Source organism: Felis catus, chromosome A3 (assembly GCF_018350175.1).
Source record: "Felis catus isolate Fca126 chromosome A3, F.catus_Fca126_mat1.0, whole genome shotgun sequence".
In the NCBI taxonomy this organism is placed as follows: domain Eukaryota; kingdom Metazoa; phylum Chordata; class Mammalia; order Carnivora; family Felidae; genus Felis; species Felis catus.
In genome coordinates, this window is record NC_058370.1 from 58,733,720 (window position 1) to 58,755,442 (window position 21,723).

Below are 21,723 nucleotides of genomic sequence, written 5' to 3' on the forward strand. Positions count from 1 at the left end.
TAGCTAAGAAATGCGCCTTTTTTTATATATATAATTGACATGTAACGTTATATAAGTTTAAGGTGTACAATATGTTGATTTGATACATTTATATATTGCAGTGTGATTAGCACCAGAGTTTAGCTAACACCTCTGCCACATGCCATGATTACCATTTCTTTTCTGCGGTGAGAACATTTAAGATCTGGTCTCTTAGCAACTTCGGAATCTCTGCTACAGTGTCTTTGCCTGTGATCACTATGCTGTGCGTTAGCTGTCCAAAACTTACTCATCTTCCAGTTATATGTCTTGTACCCTTTGGCCAACGTCTCTCTGATTTCCCCCAATCCTCAGGCCCTGGTAACCACCATCCTACTCTGTGTTCTGGTGAGTTTGGCTTTTTTTTTTAGATTCCACATGTAAGTGAGATCATACCGTATATGTCTTTCTCTGACTGTCTTTTCTCACTCAACATAATGTCCTCAGGGACCATCCATGTTGTCCCAAGCAGCAGGATTTTCTTTCTCACGGCTGAGTAATATCCCATTGTATATATAAGAAATGCTTTTCACTGAGTAAGCACTCATGTATGTTGACTCATATCTTGCCTCCCAAAATTGATACTTAGATCCATCAAAACTGCTATGGGTGAAGGACATTGAGTATCCAAAACTCTCAGGAAGTTTAATGATGAAAATACACAGCAGATATACTTTCCTTAACTGAAGCTGGGAGAGGCCAACATCTTGAGAATAAGGAAAGGGACAAATATTTCTCTGTATTTTACAGGTGTATGGGGACCTTAAAGAGTTTCTCGGTGAATCTGAAAAATTCAGCCTGGGATACTGCATCCCATGTAGTTAGGGGATTTTCCCCAAAACTTTTCACCACCCGATCCTCTGATCCCTGAACTTATCCTAAAATGTCACAGTAAAGTCACTAGATTTAATCGCACCCAGCTGTCTTGACTCCCGCCAGGACATATTGAATTGGGTGCTATTACCCTGTCTTTCTTCCTGGAGGAGATCATTTGAAAGGGAATCTTACTGGATAATAAGCAGAAAGTGACTTTCAGTACTGATTAAGGACAGGATTGGTGGTTTCTAAGGGACAAAGCTCAGGTCTCCAAACTCAGGTGAACATGACAAATTGAGAATAAGATTCCAGTTTACAAGCTTCGCCAGCAATCCGCAGCCCCCTCCTCTCTCATTTTCCTCTCCCTTCAAATACATAAGCATATAGAGATGCTCCTATGCCAAAGTGAATTTATGCTCAGACCAGAGACCCAGTTGTATGAAAATCCAGTAAATAACAAAGCCCCCCAGAGACATTTCTCATCCACTGAAACATCTTTTCTTATGGAGCATGCAGGCTTGAACACCGTGGATTTTAGGTTTTGCATCTTCTCAGAGAGCCAAGGCAAAGCAGGCCCTCTGGGTCAGGAAGGGTTCTTCTATTGAGTGACATTCTGTTGTTGGCATCAGATGAATTTCCATTTTGAAGACTGGAAATAAATGGAAACAAAAGAGGTTTATCGGATGCTTTTCACAATGAAAAAATTTTGATAGTTTGGACAAATGCTATGTTTCCATCTGAAAACACTTGTTTCCTTTTTCCCAAAAGGCTTTTAATGAAATACTGCCATGGCCCGTTCCTTTCCCCCCAGCTGAGGGCATCTCTGCCCAAACAATGAGCTTGTCAAAGGTCTTTAATTGACCAGGACTCAGTGTGGTTTGGCATCAGAGGAGATGCTAAGATTCTGGTTTGCAAAGGAATCTAGTTTCTGAGAGGGAGGTGCCAGACCCTGAATGGATTACAGCCCAGTGGGTGTGTAAAACATAGGATGGGAGGCTTTCAGAAATGATGATCCCTCAGAATTATTGGCTTGGGGGGTGGGGTGCCATGTTGCAGATGCAATTCAACACCGAAGAATCACACATCAAAAAGGCATCACTCACACTAGAGAGTTTGGGACAATGTGCTTGGACACAGATTCCTGCCCTATCCTCTGAGTAGCCCCTGCATTTGATAGGCACATTAACAGTGTGAGAAATTCTTTTGGTAAAACGTGGGAGGGTGCTGATGGCAGGGCTGGTCTGCCTTTATGCCACAAGCACAGGATAAACGCTTGGTGGGCGCGCACAACTCAAATAGTGTACTGAGTTTATTCCTTCTCTGCAGCAAATGACAAGAAATTCCACAAATATAAATGCCCCTTAGCCTGCATCTTTTTAACTATTCTTGTAGGAAGAAGAAATACGTTGAGTGGTAGCTGAAAACCTCAGCCCAGCCCAATTCTAAATGCAGGCTCTGGGATTTGTGCCCCTAGAACTGCGTGTGGAAGGCACTCTCTTCCATCATTCTCTAGGAGAGTTTGCACACAGAGTAAACATGTGCTTGCAACAGCTTGCCTGCTAACGGCCAAGATACATCTCTGTCTGTACTCTGTCTACCTGAGACGCGACATGAGTTTCAAAGCACAGGGCCCAGCCCTCATCAGATAAAGAAGCTGAATTCAATTTCTCTTCACTGAATTGTGTTCATTCTCCTTGAAGGCAACATATAAATCTTCTAAATAGATTGCTGTCTGTCTGGATTCATGTTGCCTCTTCTCCTTTGCCTACACATCCCTGAAATCCTAAAGCTAACACTAACCTGAGTTGCTTTTAAAAGAGCTGTCTGGGAAGACCAGGGAGCCATGTGGACAGAAGACTTACTGAGCAGGTGTTTGAGTATTCTCTCCCATCTTTCGCTCATTTCCATGGTCAGTGCTCCCAATAACCTGCAGCCAATTCTTTCTCCCGAATTTCATTTCAGCTCCATGAAGTTCTGTCCCTGTGATTCCCAGGACACTCATTTCATGGGTGCACTGATGATTCTGGTTCCTGTGTCTTTATACACCTCTTTCCTGCATCTCTGACTACCTCTCCTGATCCAGTTCATAATGTTTTATTCACCTGGTAGACATGATTCCTCCTTGAGCTGAAATGATACGGATTCATAAGGATGCAACTTCTGTAAATATACACCTTCCAGAAAGTTTTTAGGGTTGCTGAGATAGATTTAAGAGTTTTATTACAAGGCCCTTAGCCTCTGGAAATCAATAATCTCTTTTGTGTATCTATTGGATTTGCCTATTCTGGACATTCCCTATAAGTGTAATTATATAATGTATGGTTTTGTGACTGATTTCTTTCACTTAGCACAATCCTTTGCCAATGCAAAATGAACGAACCTTTTAGAATCTCTAAAAGCAAAAAAGAGCATTTTATTCAAGTCCAAGTTAAGACAGCTGCCTGGGAAGCACACTCTTGACAGGGAAGAAAGTGCTCCAGAGAGTGAATCATTTTTACAGAGTTATATCCTTTTTACATCTTGTAAAAGCTCAAAAGATTATGGATTAGCATGTAGGCAGGAATCACAAGTTTTGTCATAAAGCAATGCAGGGAGCAGGAGCATTGATCGATATCTCAAGGACAAGATGGTGTTCCTTTAGGCTACTCACTCACAAAACAGGTGTATGATGTGTGCTTGGCCAGCCGTAAATTGGGCTTGGGGTTGGAACAAAGTCTACGGACAGTCATGCAGACTTAGAAAGAAATATAATATGGCTTCCACTGGAGATCACACTGTTAGAGTTTTTCTCCCATCAGTTTTCAGGGCTCATTATGTTTTAGCATGGATCAACACTTCATTCATTTTTATGGCCAAATACAATTTTGTTGTATGAATATACTATGTTTTATTTATCTATTTTTATTTATCTGTTCATTAGTTGATGGACATTTGCTCCCATGTTTTGACTATTACGAATTATGCTACTGTGAATATTTGTGTACAGGTTTTTGTATGGACACTTTTTTTTTCAGTTCTCTTTGGTATACACCTAAGAGTGAAATTTCTGGGTCATATGGTAACTCTGTGTTTAATTTTTTGAGGAACTGACTGTTTTCTTCACTAGCTGTACCATTTTATCTTCCCATCAGCAACATATGAGGTTTCCAGTTTCTCTATATCCTCATCAACCCTTGTTATGTCTTTTTTATGATAGCCATCCTAATGAGTAAGGAGTGGTATCTCATGTAGATTTGATAAGTATTTCCCTAATGGCTACTGATGTTAAGCTTCATTTCATGTTCTTATTAGCTACCTATATATCTTCTTTGGAGAACTACTTAATGCCTTTACCCATTTTTTCAAATTTATTTATTTATTGTCAAGTTAGCTAACATATAGTGTAGTCTTGGCTTCAGGAGTAGATTCTCATAATTCATCACTTACATACAACACCCAGTGCTCATCCCAACAAGAGCCCTCCTCACTGTCCATCACCATTTTCTCCACCCCCCCCCCAACATCCTATCCCCATCAATCCTCAGTTTATTCTGTGTATTTAAGAGTCTCTTATGGTTTGCCTCCCTGTTTGTATCTTATTTTTCCTTCCCTTCCCCTATGGTCTTTTGTAAAGTTCCTCAAATTCCACATATTAGTGAAATCATATGATATTTGTCTTTCTCTGACTGACTTATTTCACTTAGCATAATACCCTTCAGTTCCATCCATGTTGTTGCAAACGGGAAGATTTCATTCTTTTTCATCACTGAGTAATATTCTGGTGTGTGTGTGTGTGTGTGTGTGTGTGTGTGTGTGTGTGTGTGTATACATACATAAATACACTACATTTTCTTTATCCATTCATGAATTGATGGCCATTTGGGATCTTTCCATAATTTGGCTATTGTTCATGGCACTGCTGTAAACATTGGGGTATATATGCCCCTGTGAATCAGCACTCCTGTATCCCTTGGATAAATTCCTAGTAGTGCTATTGCTGGGTCATAGAGTAATACTTTTTTTTTTTTTTTTTTTTTTTTGAGGAACATCCACCCTGTTTGCCAGAACTGCTGCACCAGTTTGCATTCCTACCAACACTGCAAGAGGGGTTCCCTTTCTCCACCTTTCTCCACATCCTTGCCAACATCTCCTGTTTCCTGAGTTGTTAATTTTAGCCACTCTGACCTGTGTGAGGTGGTGTCTCAATGTGGTTTTGATTTGTATTTCCCTGATGATGAGTGATGTTGAGCATCTTTTCATGTGCCTGTTAGCCATCTGGACGTCTTCTTTGGAAAAGTGTCTATTCATGTCTTCTGCCCACTTCTTCATTGGATTCTTTGTTTTTCAGGTGTTGAGTTTGGTAAGTTTTTAATAGATTTTTGATACTTACTAACTCATTATCTGATATGTCATTTGCAAATGTCTTCTCCCATTCCATCTGTTGCCTTTTAGTTTTGTTGATTGTTTCCTTTGCTGTGCAGAAGCTTTTTATATTGATGAGGTCCCAATAGTTCATTTTTGCTTTTATTTCCCTTGCCTTTGGAGACATGTCAAGTAAGAAGTTACTGCAGCCGAGGTCAAAGAGGTTGCTTCCTGTGTTCTCCTGTCGGATTTTGATGGTTTCCTGTCTCATTTAGGTCTTTCATCCATTTTAAATTTATTTTTGTGTATGATATTAGAAAGTGGTCCAGTTTCATTCTTCTGAATTCATTCATTCATTCATTCATTCATTCATTCTTACTTTGGCTGTTCAGGGTCTTTCGTGGTTCCATACAAATTTTAGGATTTGTTTTTTCTAGCTCTGTGAAGAATGCTGTTGCTATTTTGATTGGGATTGCATTGAATGGGCAATGGCATCCCTTCCAAACTCCATGTCTCCTGCTTGTGCCTTTCTCTTCTTTTCTGTGTCTCACCAACCTCCCCAAGCAAAACCAAACCCTTCTGTGTCTACTGCCTCTACAGGAATCCAAAATGCAATAACATCAGGGAGGATGACATTTACAGGATTGCACACACTTAATCTCTCCTTCTTTCCTCCCACACACCAGCCTGGGTGCACTGGGGAGGGGGCCTTCCCTTGCCCTGATCATCCAGACTCATTAACGTACTTTCCTAAACATGAAAGCAGCCCTTCCTGAGACACATTTGCTACTCTCTGCTCCCACCACGTGGCCTCTACCCTAGTCACACAGACATGCAGGAATTCATGGCCAGCTCCGGTCAGTTATTGTTTCTAGTAGTGATTTTATTTTCTTGCTCCTTCAGGAGCCAAAATATGCAGTTAAGCTAGACTTGGAGGTCAGGAAATAGCAGATGGGGTATCAGACTGGAGGGCTATGCAAAGTGATTACCAGGGAACAAGAGGTGAAGGGCAGACTTGGGGGAGGTTCAGTAGGAGAAGAGGCAGTTCCTTTCCTGCCAGTGCTGCATATATCCCAGGCTGGGGATGGACCAGCAAGGCCCTGAACTAATCCAGAAAGAACAAGGTCACCAAGGGATTCCAAACTTTGCATCAGCAAGGTCTTTTTCATTATTTCACTCTATACTCTATATACTATGAAATATTTTTGTCTAATAGGCAGACAGTGTTTTGAAATAATTTATCCCCCCATTTTTATTACTCTGATTTGTACATATGCAAATCAGAGCTTGTTATCAGAATGACATTTTTACCTCACTAATTCCAGAGTGATTTAATTCCAACCAAAAGCAAAGAAAATGGCTTTACATGGTGTCAAGAACTGTGACGGGTCTAAGATTTTACCCTATTTGCAAGCAAGTTGGCTATGTTCCTTCTCACTAACAAGTGAGCCTGCCATGGTTCGTGGTTGCTGGCAGAAGACACAAAACTCATGGGTCAGAGAAAAAGGGCTGTTACTCACAGCAATATTAGTAGCTAGAGCAGCAGCACTTTATGGCAGGGGTTCCCATGGGCCCTAATTCCCACAGGGATGTGAAGAGGACCACGGGCATGTGTACACACAGTGGGTTGCATTATGGGAAAGGAACCCTCAGCCCAGAGAAACAAAATCTTGTATAACAGAGCAAGCCTGCCTGCCATCCCCCCACCCCCAAGAAAGACAGCATCCTCATCCTACTGGACAGCAAATAAGCCTGCCCTTCGCCCCCGAGGGAAACACTGTCTCTTCCAAGGCTGTTTGCTCTATAAAGATCTTCAGGGAAAAGACGGTCCCAAACACAGGGAGCTAGTCCTCTGCTCACAAGAGTTCAGAAACACAAAAGACCCATGGAGAACTTCTGCCAGAGAGATGGAGTATAGAGTCTTATCTCAGAGAAATGCATAGATTTGTGAATATTTTTTAAATACAGGCCATTTTTGCTTCACATGATCCCGCGTTAGTACCAATGGTAGCATATGGGAACCACCCTAACTTTACACAGTTCCACCATGACTTTACTACCTGTATTGAGAATAGTTTGTGTATCACTGTTTTTTTAAATGTTTATTTCTTTTTGAGAGAGAAGAGTGTGAGGGCATGAGCGGGGGAGGTGCAGAGAGTGAGGGGGACAGAGGATCCAATATGAGCTCCGCACTGACAGCAGAGAGCCCCATGTGGGGTTCAGACTCATGAACCAAGATATCATGACCAGAGCCAAAGTCAGACACTCAACCAACTGAGCCACTCAGGCATCCCTGTGGATCACTATTAATACCACCCAGCATTAGGATCCATTCTAACAACAAGAAGATTTCCAGAAACTGCAAACCCTCCTTTCAGTGAGGAACCACTCAGTTGCAAGAAATAGAAAAATAAGCTCAGATGTGCTTAGAGAATTAAAAAAAATTGATTAGTTGACATATTTGAAAAGTCCAGAGGTAGGCTTTTCTTAGGGGCTCTGCAGTGTCGGCCAAAATGAGATTTTCCCGTTTCTCCTGTCTGCCTCCTCCAGTGTCTGCTCCATCTTAAGGGTGGCCCCACTTGTGATACAAATGCAGTGCTGGCAACTTCGAGGTTGCTCTCTGTTTATGTCCAGCAAAAGCAGGCATCTCACCAGGTAGACTCCAAAGGAGAGTAAGGGGGTTGCCATTCCAGAAGTCCCCAGCAAGTAGGTCCTTGAGCTTTAGTGACCAAACTTCTTGTGCCAATCCCTGAAATGTCACTCTGGCCAGGGGATAGAGCATGCTGGTTGTTGTAGGCAATCCCAGCCCTCAGGACGTGGGGATGGAGTAGGGCTCCCTGAAGCTATGTGAGGGAGAAGTGGATGCCTAAACAATATGCAAAGTACAGAGGCAAGAGGCGGGAGTGCTTCCTGCAACCCCTGTTCACCAAGGTGAACTGGAAGGGTCCCCTGGGTACACTGCATCCCCCTTCCTGTCGCTGGTGCATTTACTGACCAGGTGTGTTGCACTCACGTGACTAAGGGGGGGGTTGCAGTCTGACCTCTTCCAGATGGTATATGGTTTCCTTTTGCTGCTGTAACAAAGCACCATAACCCAGTGGCTTCAAACAACACCAGTGTGTTAAGGTTATGGAGCACAGGAGTCCCAAACAAGTGTTAGTAGGCTAAAATCCAGCTGTAGGCAGGACTGTGTCCTTCCAGGAGGCTCTAGGGGAATAACCATGTTCTTGCCTTTTCCAGCTTCTAGGAGCTGCCTGCACTCCTTAGCCCATGGCCCCTTCCACACTCAAAGCCAGCCGTGGCTAATTGAGTCTTTCTCATACCACATCTCTGTGACACTCTCTTTGGCCTCCCTCTGTGACCTTAAGGACCCCTGTGACTGCATTGGGCACAGCCAGATAATCCCAGATAATCTCCCTATCCAATGCCAGCTGATTAACCACCTTAATTTCTCTTTGACACAGTCACCTGTCTCAGAGATTAGGCTGCAGACCTCTTTGGGTGGTGGCATTATCCTGCCTACCACAGGTGGGAAGAAACTTAATGCTGAGTCTAGCTGGGTTGCCCACTATGTAAATCGAGTTTTCTATTTGCCTATTTAAATACATCATCTCCTTTGTATTTTATGTAATCACCACCAGTGGAGAAGCAAAACACTTCCTATTTACATATGATGCTCCCTATTTAAATTCTGTAATGACTTACTTATGAGTACTAATTTGTTGCTTTCATCAAAGAGCAATTTGTGAAGAAATTAGCTTTAACAGTGAACAAATAATTGGGTACAACTGATGACAGCCTTGCCCAGTATATGTAAATTTTGTTCCTGTTTACTATTCTTATTTATCTTCTCCTATCTCGGGTTTTTTACAAAGTTCAATATAGATTCAGTGTTTGTAGTTATTATGTGGATTGCTTCCCATCATTCCTTCCCCTTAACCCACAAGAAAAATTCACAGTTCAGCAACTAATTTTTGCGGTTTCATAAACACAGCAGACCATAACGTTTCCAGTGGTATACAATGTTCTCACCTGAAGCAATTTACCTGAAAATGTGGGCATGTCCAGTGTTTCTCTTGCTATAACTCAACAGGATGTATAATAAAAGAAAACTTCCAGGCAAGTGAAAACAAGTTCCTTAAATATAAGCAAAACATATGCTTTGCTTAACAAACGTACCTTTCTCAAGATTTTAATGCAATGTAACGGATGAGAATGAGTTTCAATGAATCGTGCCTCAGGGCTTCCATTTTAGAAATGTGTGCCATCTGGGAGAAGAGGATCTGTGAGAGTCTGCTTGGCCAGCTGTGTCAGGAGCCCCAAACCACCCCCGGGCTTGATGATTCACAAAAAAACTCACAGGATTCAGGAGCTCGTGCTTTATGACTGTGAAAGAATACAGATCAAGGTCATCAGAGGAAAAAGCTGCACTGGGCAGAGTCCAAGCAAGAGCAGGCACAAGCTTCCAGGAGTCCCTCCCAGTGGGACCGTATGGAGACACACTTAATTCTCCCGGCCACCACGCATGACGACGTGTGCAAAATATTGCCAGCCAGAGACGCTCACTTGAGCCTTGGTATCCGGGGTTTGCACTGTAATTCAGTCACATGGGCACTACAGTGTCTGCATGACTGATCTTAGCTACTCCGTCTCTGGGCCCCACGAGTTCAGATTGATCCAGTGTGGCCTAGGGCCTCAGAAGGAGGTGTCAAGAGCTCAGAGGTTAGCCTCCAGGAGCCAGTCAAGGGCCAGTCCTCCTGAAACAGGCCATTCTTTGAAATGTGCAGGCTTTGAGCAACTGTGGTCTGCCGAGTTAGCTCTTTGCCTGCGTGTCAGATTACACGACCTACGTCGTGTGGATATTGTGAGGCTTAGACAAATCAGTTGCCTTAAAAGATATGTGATGTTATGTAAAGAAGATGCGTAAATGTCATATAATCACACCTGATTTCAAAAAGGAAAACAGAAATTATATCATGTTCTCAGCAGCAATAAAATTATGAAGTGAAACAAATGAATAGGTAGCTAAGTGGCTAGATTTGAAATGATTTGCTTGGCCTACCCAGAAACTGGCAAGGTCCCCACAGTGGGGACAGCTTTTGCCATGATGCCGGGGTACATCACAGTATTAGGATGGTAAAAACACACAAACTTCCAGGAGCCAGACAGTGTGTGCTGTCCCCACATCTCCCTGGGCTCCTTCAACACAGGCTCCCAATCCAGGGAGAGGATGTGCCACAAACATAATAGGTCTCCATTTTAAGCTTAAAAAAAAAAAATACTTCCAAGATTTTATAAGTTAACTCCCCCCTACATTACATGTTAGCTATTACTCTCCTAATTTAACCCCTTCCATCCCATAACACCCTACCTCTGCAACAAATGTAGCCAGAGAGGCAGAGGGGGAGGCTTTTGGTGCTCACCATTTCATAATGACCGTTCAGTCCCTACCATCTTTGTGTTAGCTCAGGCTGCCGTAGCAAAATACCACAGCCTGGGAGAATGAAACAGGAGAAATTTATGTTTTCACAGGTCCAGAGTCTAGAAGCCCAAGACTAAGGTGTCAGCTGGGTTGGTTTCTGTTGAGGCCTCTCTCCTGGGTTTGAAGACGGCCACCTTTTTGCTCTGCCCTCACATGGGCTTTCCTCTGCCTGCCCCTCCCTGCTCTCTTCTTATAAGAGCAGCAGTCCCATCGGATGAGGAACCCCCCCTTATGACCTCATCAACCTTAATTAATTAATTAATTAATTAACCTTAATTACTTCTCTGAAGACCCTATTTTCAAATACACTCATGGGGCACCTGGGTGGCTCAGTCGGTTGAGCATCCAACTCTTGATTTCGACTCAAGTCATGATCTTGCGGTTCATGGAATTGAGCCCCAAGTCCAGAGCCTGCTTGGGACTCTCTCTCTTCCTGTCACGTCCCCAGCCCTTGCTCATGCTCTCTTACTCTCTCAAATACAGTCACACTGGGAATTCGTGCTTCACTATTTGAATTTGCCAGGCACACATTTCGGTCCACAGCAATCTTCTTGATATTTCATGATCGATACCCCCACCAACTGAGACTGTAAAATTCCTGAACTCTCCAGCCACCCCACCCCTTTCAGCCCCCGTGACATTTGAGCAGCAACAACATCACTATATGAGGGCTTGCTACACACCAGGAACTATTCTGATTATATTATGTAAGGGTTTAATCCACATGTAAGGGTTCCAGAGACCCTGACGAACAGCCTACCTCTTCCAGTCCCACAGTCTAAACCAGGGGTCATAAAATGATTTCTGTACTGAGGAGATGGAAAATTTAGAGGGTGAGGTGGGCCATGCAGTTTCTGTCACAACCACTCAACTCTGCCATTGTAGCCTGAAAGCCACCACAGAATGGGACTGTACTCCAATACAACTTTTGCAAGAAGAGTGCAATCCAAATTTCATATAGATTTCATGGGTCATAAAATCTTCTTCTTTTGATTTTTCTCAATCCTCTAAAAGCATAAAATCCATTCTTCTCTCTCGTGCCAAACAGAAACAGGCGACAGGCCACGCTTGGCCAGCCAGGCCATCATTTGCCTGGTCTAAACCAGTGGAGGAATGAAAGAGTAAAGCAGACAGAATAGCAAAGTATTGCCTTCTCGTTGACCTAGCCAACATGGTGTGGGCCAGGGAACTCCAGAATTCGATAGATGTACACAGTCTGCAGCACTGCCCCCGGGGCCTCCCTGAGCTGTGGCAGGTCTTTCTCGTTTATGGCAGATGGATAGCATAGTATGTGCACTTCCTGCAGGGAGATGTTCGGTGTCTTCTTTCAAAGTCACCAGTTAATGTAAATCTGAGTAGTGGGGAGAGTCAAGAGCGTTATCCTGGGGAGCCTTGCTCATCGCAGGACCGAAAAGTCTCCCTGTCTCCCGCCACCAACACCTCGAAACACCACTTATAAGGCAGGAAATTTTGTGTCTGTTTCTTACAGGTGAGGAAACCGAGGCACAGAGAGGTTGAGTCACAGCCAGGATTCCAGTCTAGGAGGCTGAATAGGAGCCCCTACTCTCTCTCTCTCTCTCTCTCTCTCTCTCTCTCTCTCTTTAGTTTATTTATTTTGAAAGAGAGAGAAAGAGTACGAGCAGGGGAGGGGCAGAGAGAGAGGGACAGAGAATCCCAAGTAGGCTGGGCATTGTGAGTGCAGAACCCAATATGGGGCTTGAACTCACAAACTGTGAGATGGTGACCTGAGCCGAAACCAAGAGTAGGACACTTAACCGACTGAGCCACCTAGGCATCCCTGAGTAGGAACCCATACTCTTAACCACCTCACTGTATGCCTTTCATGTCCTTCTGCATTTACCATATATCAGAATGCTTGGCTATCCGGACTGTACAAGACAGACAAGGAAGGAGTACTCCACCTCCCTTTTTCCTGACTCTAACTGGCCTCAAGCAAAAGGAAAATGCAAGCTGTTCCCCGCTTCCTTCTCCTTTGATGTTGGAGAACAATCCATCATAAAGTTTTCTCATTTGGCCTACCATAATGAAATGCAGTGCCGGAAAAATCTTTCAAGGCTATAGACTAATGGAGAAGGGAAATAATTCAGTCTGCCTCGAAGACGATCTTCTCTATCTTTAACCTGCTCACATTCACTTACTGTAGTTTCACATTTATATATGTGAGAAAACCATTCATTACTTCCTTATGATGTTCATCGTGCTTTTACATTCCTTTGAACTCTGTGAAGAAGGCAGGCAAAAATTAATGTCCTCATTTTTCAGAAGAGGAAATTGAGGCTATGTTCTTGGGGCTCCAGCTCACAAGGTCGATGGGGGCAATGAGACCAGACACTGTATTTGCTGTGACTCAGCTGTGTCACACAGCTCTCACAATACAAGTAAAATCATTCAACGTCAGAGGTGAATCTTTCCAGCTCCTCCTGTATATTCAGTAAACAGAAATAGTAGATAAATGTTTGAGAATTTTGTGAGTAAATAGATTTCCCAGCATGTACTTCTCGATCTAAAATGTTCACAATTTAATTTTTGAGTGGAAACAAATAAGATAAAAGCTCTATGTAGGCTATAATTCCAAGTTTATTTAAAAACACTTATTTTTACTTTCTAACATATTTTTATAGTCTCTAAATCTTCTACATGGAAATTCTTTGTTTTTAATCTTAACATTTTTTATTATTTAAAGTTTTAAAATACAACTACAGACTTCATCAATCTAAAAAAAAAGTGGTAGGAAGAGAAACATTCTTTTAAATGCATACTCATAAGAAACAAAAAGAAATCCCCTGGGGGTCAGAAATGAAGATGAAACAAACAAAAGAAACAGAACCAGAACTTCACTAGTGGGGTTTGCCGGGAAAAGTAGAGGCTTAGGTTTTGATACAATGAGAACAAAGAAACAATATCTTGGGCTGGGTCAGGTGATGGGTTAGATATAAGGGCCCATTATAAAATCTGACCCCCAAAGAGCTACACTTTCAATTAAAGATTGGGAGACCTTATGCATTTTAGATATCTTTATCTTATAATCAATTTAGTATATCTTGGGTATCTATTTCTGGTATTTACTATTTCTGCTGGCTCTTGCTTCTTCCTGTGAATTATGGACTAAGGTCATCTTTAACAAGGTTTTGTCTGAGAATCCTTTGAGGATTTCCCCAGGGATACCAAAGAGCCCAAGAGAAAACAAGCAAACAAAAAAACCCAGATACTGAATAGTTAAGAGTCCTTCAACAAAACCATCAAGACTGATCACCTTAGAGTAAAGTGCACTAGTCAGAAAGCCATACCTGTGCAGTCACAATTTCCAACTGGCTCTGGGGTGCCACTTTTTAAAAAAAAATTGTTTAATTTTTATTTATTTTTAAGACAGAGAGAGAGCATGAGCAGGGGAGGGGCAGAGAGAGAGGGAGACACAGAATCTGAAGCAGGTTCCAGGCTCCGAACTGTCAGCACAGAGCCCAACGCAGGGCTTGAACTCGTCAGCTGCAAGATCATGACCTGAGCGGAGGTCAGCCGCTCAACCGACTGAGCCACCCAGGGGCCCCTCTGGGGTGCCACATTTTAAATATGAATAAACAGCCAAGGAAAACATTTGAGGAAAGTCTCTACCATGCAAAATGAACAGATAAAAAGAACTAGGAAAAATTAAAGCAATACAAAGAGAAGGAAGCAATTTTTCAGGACAGAAGACAATATAGTGCAGAAGAATAGGCTTTAAAATAAAAACACTCCATGAGAACAAACAGAAAGAACCCTTAAAAATTAAAAATATGCAGGGTGCCTGGGTGGCTCAGTCAGTTAAACATCTGACTTGATTTCAGCTCAGGGAATGAGCTCATGGTTTGTGAGATCAAGCCCCACGCTGGTCATGGAGCCTGCTTAAAATTAAGAAAAATTAAATTTAAATTAAAAATATGGTAGCAAAAATTAAAAATTCAACTGAAGCATTTGAGGGTAGATTTGAAGTAATCTGCCAAAAAGTAGCATAAAAAGAAACAGATGAAACATATGAGAGGAATAATAAGAAAATTAAAAGGCCAATCCTAAAGGTCCAAAAGCCAAAATAGAAGAATTCCAGAAAAGGTGAATTGAGAAAATGAAAGGAAAAAAATTGCCAGATATAACTGAAGAAAAATTCCCCCAAACCAAAAGACATGAGTCTCCAGGTTTAAAACAATCCACCAAGTACCCAGAACAATGGATTTTTTTTAAAGCCTGTATCAAGGTACATCATTGTGCACTTTCAGGGACTCATAGGTAAAGATTAGTTTCTGAAAGTTTTCAGAGGGGCAAGGGCACAAGGTCACATACAAAAGAGCAAGGAAGAAGATCACACTGGACTATTTAATCAGCAACACAGGAATGGAGCAGTACCTTCAACATTATTTGGTGTAATCATTGCAAACATAGCATTTAATACTTAGCCAAACTATCCATCAAGAATGAAAGTAAACTAATCACATTCTCAAACATACAAAACCTCAGGTAATTTTACTTCCACTGAACTTTTTCTTAGAAAACATATATATTTTTGACAGAACCATTATACCAAAATGAGAAGAAAGAGGAAGATGGCAGCCCAGGGAAAGAAGTGATCCAACACAGGATGGGGAAATTCCCCATTGACAATAGAGGGAGTTCTCCAGATTACGGTCATGTAGCAAGCATAAAAGCAAACGGTACAGGTGGGGCCCAGAGGATGACAGTCCCCAAGAAGGAAAAGTGAACTCAGTGGAATGCTACTTTTTTCTTACTTGAGATATAGTTCACATACCATAAAATTCAACCTTTTAAAGTGTGAAGTTCACTGACATTTAGAATATTGAGAACGTTTTGCATCTATCTGTCACCACTATCTAATTTGAGAATATTTTTATTTCCCCCCAGATAAGTGCCATGCACATTAGCTTAGCTTTCTCTTCCTGTTTCCTCTTCTTCCCAGCCCTTACAGCCACTAATCTTTCTGCCTCTATGAATTTGCATATGCTGCATATATATACATATAAATTTTACACACACACACCTTGAAGTATCTTCGGAGTTTATCCATGCTATCAGTACTTCATTCATTTTTTTCAGCAGTGAGAGAACATATACATTTTATAAATTTGTTTAAGTTTATTTTTTTTATTTATTTTGAGAGAGAGAGTGTGTGTGTGTGGAGGAGAAGCAGAGAGAGAGGGGGAGAGAGAGAATCCTGAGCAGTCTCCAGAGACCAACGCTAGGCTTGATCCCACAAACTGTGAGATCGTGACTCCAGCCGAAATCAAGAGTCAAGCACTCAACCAGCTGAGCCACCCAGATGCCCCAAAGTGTTTTTTAAACTAATCTCTACACCCAGTGTGGGGCTCAAACTTACAACCCTGAGATCAAGAGTTGCACACTCCAGCAACTGAGCCAGCCAGGCACCCCAGTAGTTCATTCCTTTTTATAGCTGAGCAATACGCCATTGAATAGCTATCCCACATTCTGTCTATTTTTGTGCCATTCAGGTTATTTCTACTTTGGAGTTGTTATAAATGCTGCTACTATCAACAATGATGTACGAGTTTTTATATGAACTTATGTTTTCAGTTCTTTTGAATATGATGGAATATGTCTTATATTTGATCATGCTAAAAAGAAAAGTTTGGGAATGAATAAATGGTAGGTTCATAGAAAACTACTAAGCAAAAGGAAAAAAAATGAAAGATAAAGGGGAAGTTATTAACTAATTCCAAATGAAAACAAAAGGTTGTATAAAAAGGAAGTTTATTCATAGTGTACTACATGGCTTAGTAAACACTGTGTCACTGCAAACACAATATTTGTATGAATAGAGTAAAAATTATGATAGAACTACTTTGGGAGGAAGAAAAGTAAGTGTGTGTGTGTGTGTGTGTGTGTGAAGGATAGATATCCAGAAAGTAAGTCCAGAAAATATTTAACACATCCTTTAATAATCAATAGAGTAAGAAAACAAAAACAAAAATAGCAATGAGGTAAGAGATTTGAAGACACTTAAGCTTGCTGTGATGGTAATTTGTAGAACCTTGCACCAAACAGTTAGAGAATGTCCATCCTATTCAGGCGCACAGCAATTGACCATGAGGCTCTAAGGCTGATTTTAACAAACATCAAACAATAGATTCCATATGGATAACTTTCTGACCAAAATGTAGGTTGGAAATCAGTAACTAACAATGTAACTGAAAAAAAATTGTCAGTTAAAAATTATAGTTTCAGCACACCCACTGTATTCATTTTCTGTGCTGTGTAACAAATTGACACAAACGTAGAGACTTGAAGTAGCACACACTTGTTATATCAGTTTCTGTGGGTGAGGATTCTGGACTTGGCTGAACTGGGTCCTCTGCTCAGAATCTTCTGAAGCTGAAAGATGTCAGTGGGGCCGCAACCCTTTCTGGAGCTCTGGTCCTCTTTCTAGTACCTGTGAATGTTGTTCCTTGTGGAACAGTTCAGTTCCCTGTGGTTGTAGGACTGAGTCCACAGCTCCTAGAAGCCACCGCCCATTCTCTCCACAGCCAAGGCAGGTCACCTCACAACAGCTTACCTGTTAAAGGCCAATAGAAGGGTGTCTCCCACGGGTAAGACAGTCTCTCTCTCTCTCTCTCTCTCTCTCTCTCTCTCTCTCTCCCACAGTCTCTAAGTCTATCTCACTGGCTGTGATATCTTATAAGCATGGGAGTACCAGCGCTTCACTTTTGCCATATTCTCTTGGCTAGAAGAGAGTCCCAGCTCCTGCCCACATTCAAGGTCAAGGGATTGTACAGGGCAGAGTACTAGGGGTGGAGGTGATGGAGGCCATCCCAGAATTCCACTTACCACACTCACTGATAGAATAAGAAATCATAGTGGTAATGAATAGACTTCACTCATAGCCAACTTATGAAATCTTTTATTGAAGAAAGATTTAATTTTAATAAGTCACATTCATCTACCTTTGTGGTTTGAGCATTTTGTGTCATCTTTAAGAAATTCTTTCCAACCCTGAAGTCATAAATATTTTATCCTGAAAGTATTAGGGCTTTGCTTTATACATTTAAATCATTAATTCAATTTAGAATTTACTTATACGTGGTCTGATATTTTTAGATTTTTTTCCAGACAACCATTTTTTTCAGCACCACTTATTGAATAATTAGAACTTTACCTGCTAATTTCTAATTGAGTCTTTGTTGTATGTGAAATAACATATAAGCATGGGTCTATTTCTGGGTCTTCCAGTCTGTTTCCTTGGTCTGTCCTTGTACCAATACCCACTGCCTTAATTAATATGGTTTTATGTTAGGGTTATCTGTAGAGGAAGTGCTCCCACCATGTTGTTCTTCCTTATAGTGGTTTTGACTATTCTCGGACTTTTGTTATTCCATGTGAAGTTTAGATTCAGCTTGTTTTGTTTTATTAAATATATATACATCAGAATTCGAACTGAAATTATAGCGTCTCTAGAAATTCATCTCCTTTAAATTGGGTTTTCCCATTCATGTATTTGGTATAACCAACCCTCTCTTTACTTAGGCCATTTATGTATTTCAGTAAAGTCATAATTTTTTCCACCAAGGTATTACACATTTTTGGGTTAAATTTATCCCCAGGTATTTTATAGGTTTAGTTACCATCTATATATCTTTTAGTATATAAAATGTACTTCAGGGGCGCCTGGGTGGCTTGGTCGGTTAAGCATCCGACTTCGGCTCAGGTCGTGATCTCACGGTCCGTGAGTTTGAGCCCCACGTCGGGCTCTGTGCTGACAGCTCAGAGCCTGGAGCCTGTTTCAGATTCTGTGTCTCCCTCTCTCTCTGACCCTCCCCTGTTCATGCTCTGTCTCTCTCTGTCTCAAAAATAAATAAACGTTAAAAAAAATTTTAAATGTACTTCAAAAATAGTTTTTTTCTTATAAGTAGCAATGCAGTTGTTTATTGTTCTTGAATTCAACAATCTTGCTGAGCTTTTTCTTAATACTAATATTCTGAGTGTGGATTCTTTTGCATTTTCGTCTCTATACAGTCATGTCATTTGCAAATAACTACAAGTATGCTTATTATTTCTCAATCTTTATACATATTTCTATTTCTTGTATTACTACAAAAACCACAATATCTAATAATATGAATGCTGTCTTGTTCTATGAGATATAACATAACATATGGGTAGGATTTTGATAAATATCCTTTGCCCTAGGTTGCTAGGAGCTTTAAAAAAATCATAAATGGAAACAGAAGAAAAATAAGTTATTTGGACTTGATGAAAATTAAAAAAAAAATTTGTGCATCAAAGAACACCATCAAGGGGCTCCTGGGTGGCTCAGTCAGTTGAGCATCCAACTCTTGATTTCGTCTTAGGTCATAACCCCAGAGTCATGGGCTCGAGCCCCAATCAGGCTCCACACTGAGCATGGAGCCTGCTTAAGATTCTCTCTGTCTCCCTCTGCCCCTCTCCCCTCCTTCTTACTCTCTCCTTCTTACTCTCTCCTTCTTTCTCTAAAACAAAAATAATCATAAAAATAATACAAAGAACAGTATCAAGAAAATGAAAAACAAAATACGTTTAAATCACATATTGGAAAGGGATTTGTATTCAGAATATACAAAGAACTCTCACAACTCAATAATAAAAAGGAAAAGAACCCAATTTTAAATGGACAAAGCATTTGAATAGACATTTCTGCAAAGATATACATACAGCCAGTAAGCACATGAAAAGATAGTCAATATTAGCCATCAGGGAAATGCAAATAAAAACCACAGTGAGATCACTTCACACTCACTAAGACGGCTAGAATGAAAAGGACAGACTAAAACAAGTGCCCTCAAAGATATGAAGGAATTCACTTCGTACAGTGCTGGTGGGAATGTAAATTAGTGCAGCTGCTTTGGAAAACAGTCTGGCTGTTCCTCAAAAGGTTAAACGTAGAGTTGCCGTAGGATCCGTCAATTCCCTTTCTGACAGTTCCACCTCTAAAAACCACGTCCACGCAAAAGCATGTGCGTACATGTTCATAGCAGCATTATTTGTAATGGGAACAACCCAAATGCCCATCAACTGATGAACTGGTAAACACAGTGTGGTCTGTCCATACGATAAAGTAATATTCAGCAATAAAAACAATGCAGTGCCAATACAGGTTAAAACATGGATGAACCTTGAAGTCACTATGCCAAGTGAAAGAAGATAGTCACAAAAGCCCACATACGGTATGATTCCATCAGTGTGGGCAAAACAGGCAACTCTAGAGATGGAGTGTAGATCAGCGGTTGCTCAGGATGTGGTAAAGGGTCAGGAATGAGGAATCATTGCTAATGGGCAAAGGGTGTAGTGGATAGGTGATGAAAATGTTCTAGAATTAGATAATGGTGATGGATGCCCAACTCTGAATAATCTGAAAATCCTCAACGGTGCACTTTAAAAGGGTGAATTATATATATATATCAATAAAGCTGTAAAAAATTAAATTTCAGGGGCGCCTGGGTGGTTCAGTTGGTTAAGTGACCGACTTCAGCTCAGGTCATGATCTCATGGCTTATGAATTCGAGCCCCACATTGGGCTCTGTGCTGACAGCTCAGAGCCTGGAGCCTGCTTCAGATTTTGTGTCTCCCTCTCTCTCTGCCCCTCCCACTCATGCTCTATTTCTCCTTCAAAATTAAATAAACATTAAAATTTTTTTAAAAAATTAAATTTCAGGTAAACAACTATTCTCACATGACTATGTGTCATGCAGTATTTTAGCTGGCAACCCTAGTTAGGAGAATTACTAATTAGGAGAATTATATTGTATCATATCATATCATATTATATTTATATTAGAATTATATTCACCTGGAGAAAGAGTGATATCCAGAATACAAAGTACATCCTCACTGCCAGGTGACTCTTTCAATGAAAGCCAAGTCTTAGAAGAATTCTGTCACCATGGAAACACTTATTAGCAGGCAGTTACAAATACAGTCACGCTAACGTTCTCATTATTTCCAACATCCCTTACACTGAAGGAGGACCCTCCACATTCTGATTGTGATGTCAGAAAACCTTCACCTCAGTCACTGCTGGATCCAGGCAGATGTATTGCCTTACTTCTGGAGCACAACTCCTATTGTCTTTGAGTGGTACCCCTAAGGTTGTGCAGAGTAGCAACCGGACAGTGGCTCCCAACTGGGGTCTTGCAGAATTGCACCCTTGACTAGATGCACCCCCCAGGGTGCAGGCTGATGTCTCACTTACCCAAACACACCTCTCACACAGCCAGTGCCAAAGTATGTTTTTACTGTTCATTTATTATTTATTTTGAGAAAGTGGGTGGGAGAGGCAGGAAGAGAGGGAGAGAGAGAATCCCAAGCAGGATCTTCACAGTCAGCACAGAGCCTGACATGGGGATCGATCTTACGGAAGGTGAGATCATGACCTGAGCTGAAATCCAGAGTCAGACACTTAACCAACTGAGCCACCCAGGCACCCCGTGTGCCAAAGTATTTTAAAGTAATTATAGATAGTGTAAAAACTTCAATGATAGACCCAGCCATGTGACTGCTCTTTTTAATTTTTAATAAAATTCTTGGTATTTCAGGCTTATGTTCTATCGTCATTTTAATAAGTGAAAAACATTCTTTGAATGCAGAAAAAATATCGTCGACCCGGAAGACCCCCGATGTGCCCGGCTGACGCTCACTGGCCAGATGACTGCAGTGTCTCCAGAAGAAGTAGAATTTGCCAAGCAAGCCATGTTTTCAAGGTTTGTATATGCTTTGAAGTTGGTTTGTCCAGAAATACACCGTAATAAAAAGCGGAAGTCAGGACTGTGCCATGTGATGCCTCTGAGGCAGTGATAGTGAAGGTCTGAGCTGTGATATCAGCAACATGCTGCAGGTGACAGCAGAGGCCAGGCAGACTGTCTTCCCGTGGCCTCACCCTGCCTTTAGACAGCACCCCACACTGAGGGATTCCAGGCGCTCTTCCCTGCGCACTTGCAACCCTCTGCAAGGCCCTGCCTTGATATGGAAATAACCAGGGGCCCCTGGGTGGCTCAGTCAGTTAACATCCAACTCTC

At 41.5% G+C, this 21,723-nt stretch overlaps 1 protein-coding gene and 1 long non-coding RNA gene across 3 annotated transcripts in view; one reads left to right on the forward strand and one right to left on the reverse strand.

The window, feature by feature from the left end:
• The window catches only part of CREG2 (cellular repressor of E1A stimulated genes 2), a 36,224-nt gene that overhangs the window by 6,511 nt on the left and 7,990 nt on the right, over positions 1–21,723 (forward strand). For both annotated transcript variants that reach the window (XM_023251565.2, XM_045054056.1), the window contains exon 3: positions 21,295–21,408. In XM_023251565.2, the coding sequence (XP_023107333.2) occupies positions 21,295–21,408 (114 nt within the window). The remainder of the gene's footprint in view (positions 1–21,294; positions 21,409–21,723) is intronic.
• On the reverse strand, positions 1,098–20,671 carry LOC109498130. The gene is made up of 4 exons (XR_002741101.2): positions 20,499–20,671; positions 12,858–13,098; positions 9,355–9,561; positions 1,098–1,483 (listed from the first exon to the last, which is right to left on the reverse strand). It is a non-coding gene; the product is annotated as an uncharacterized LOC109498130 (long non-coding RNA).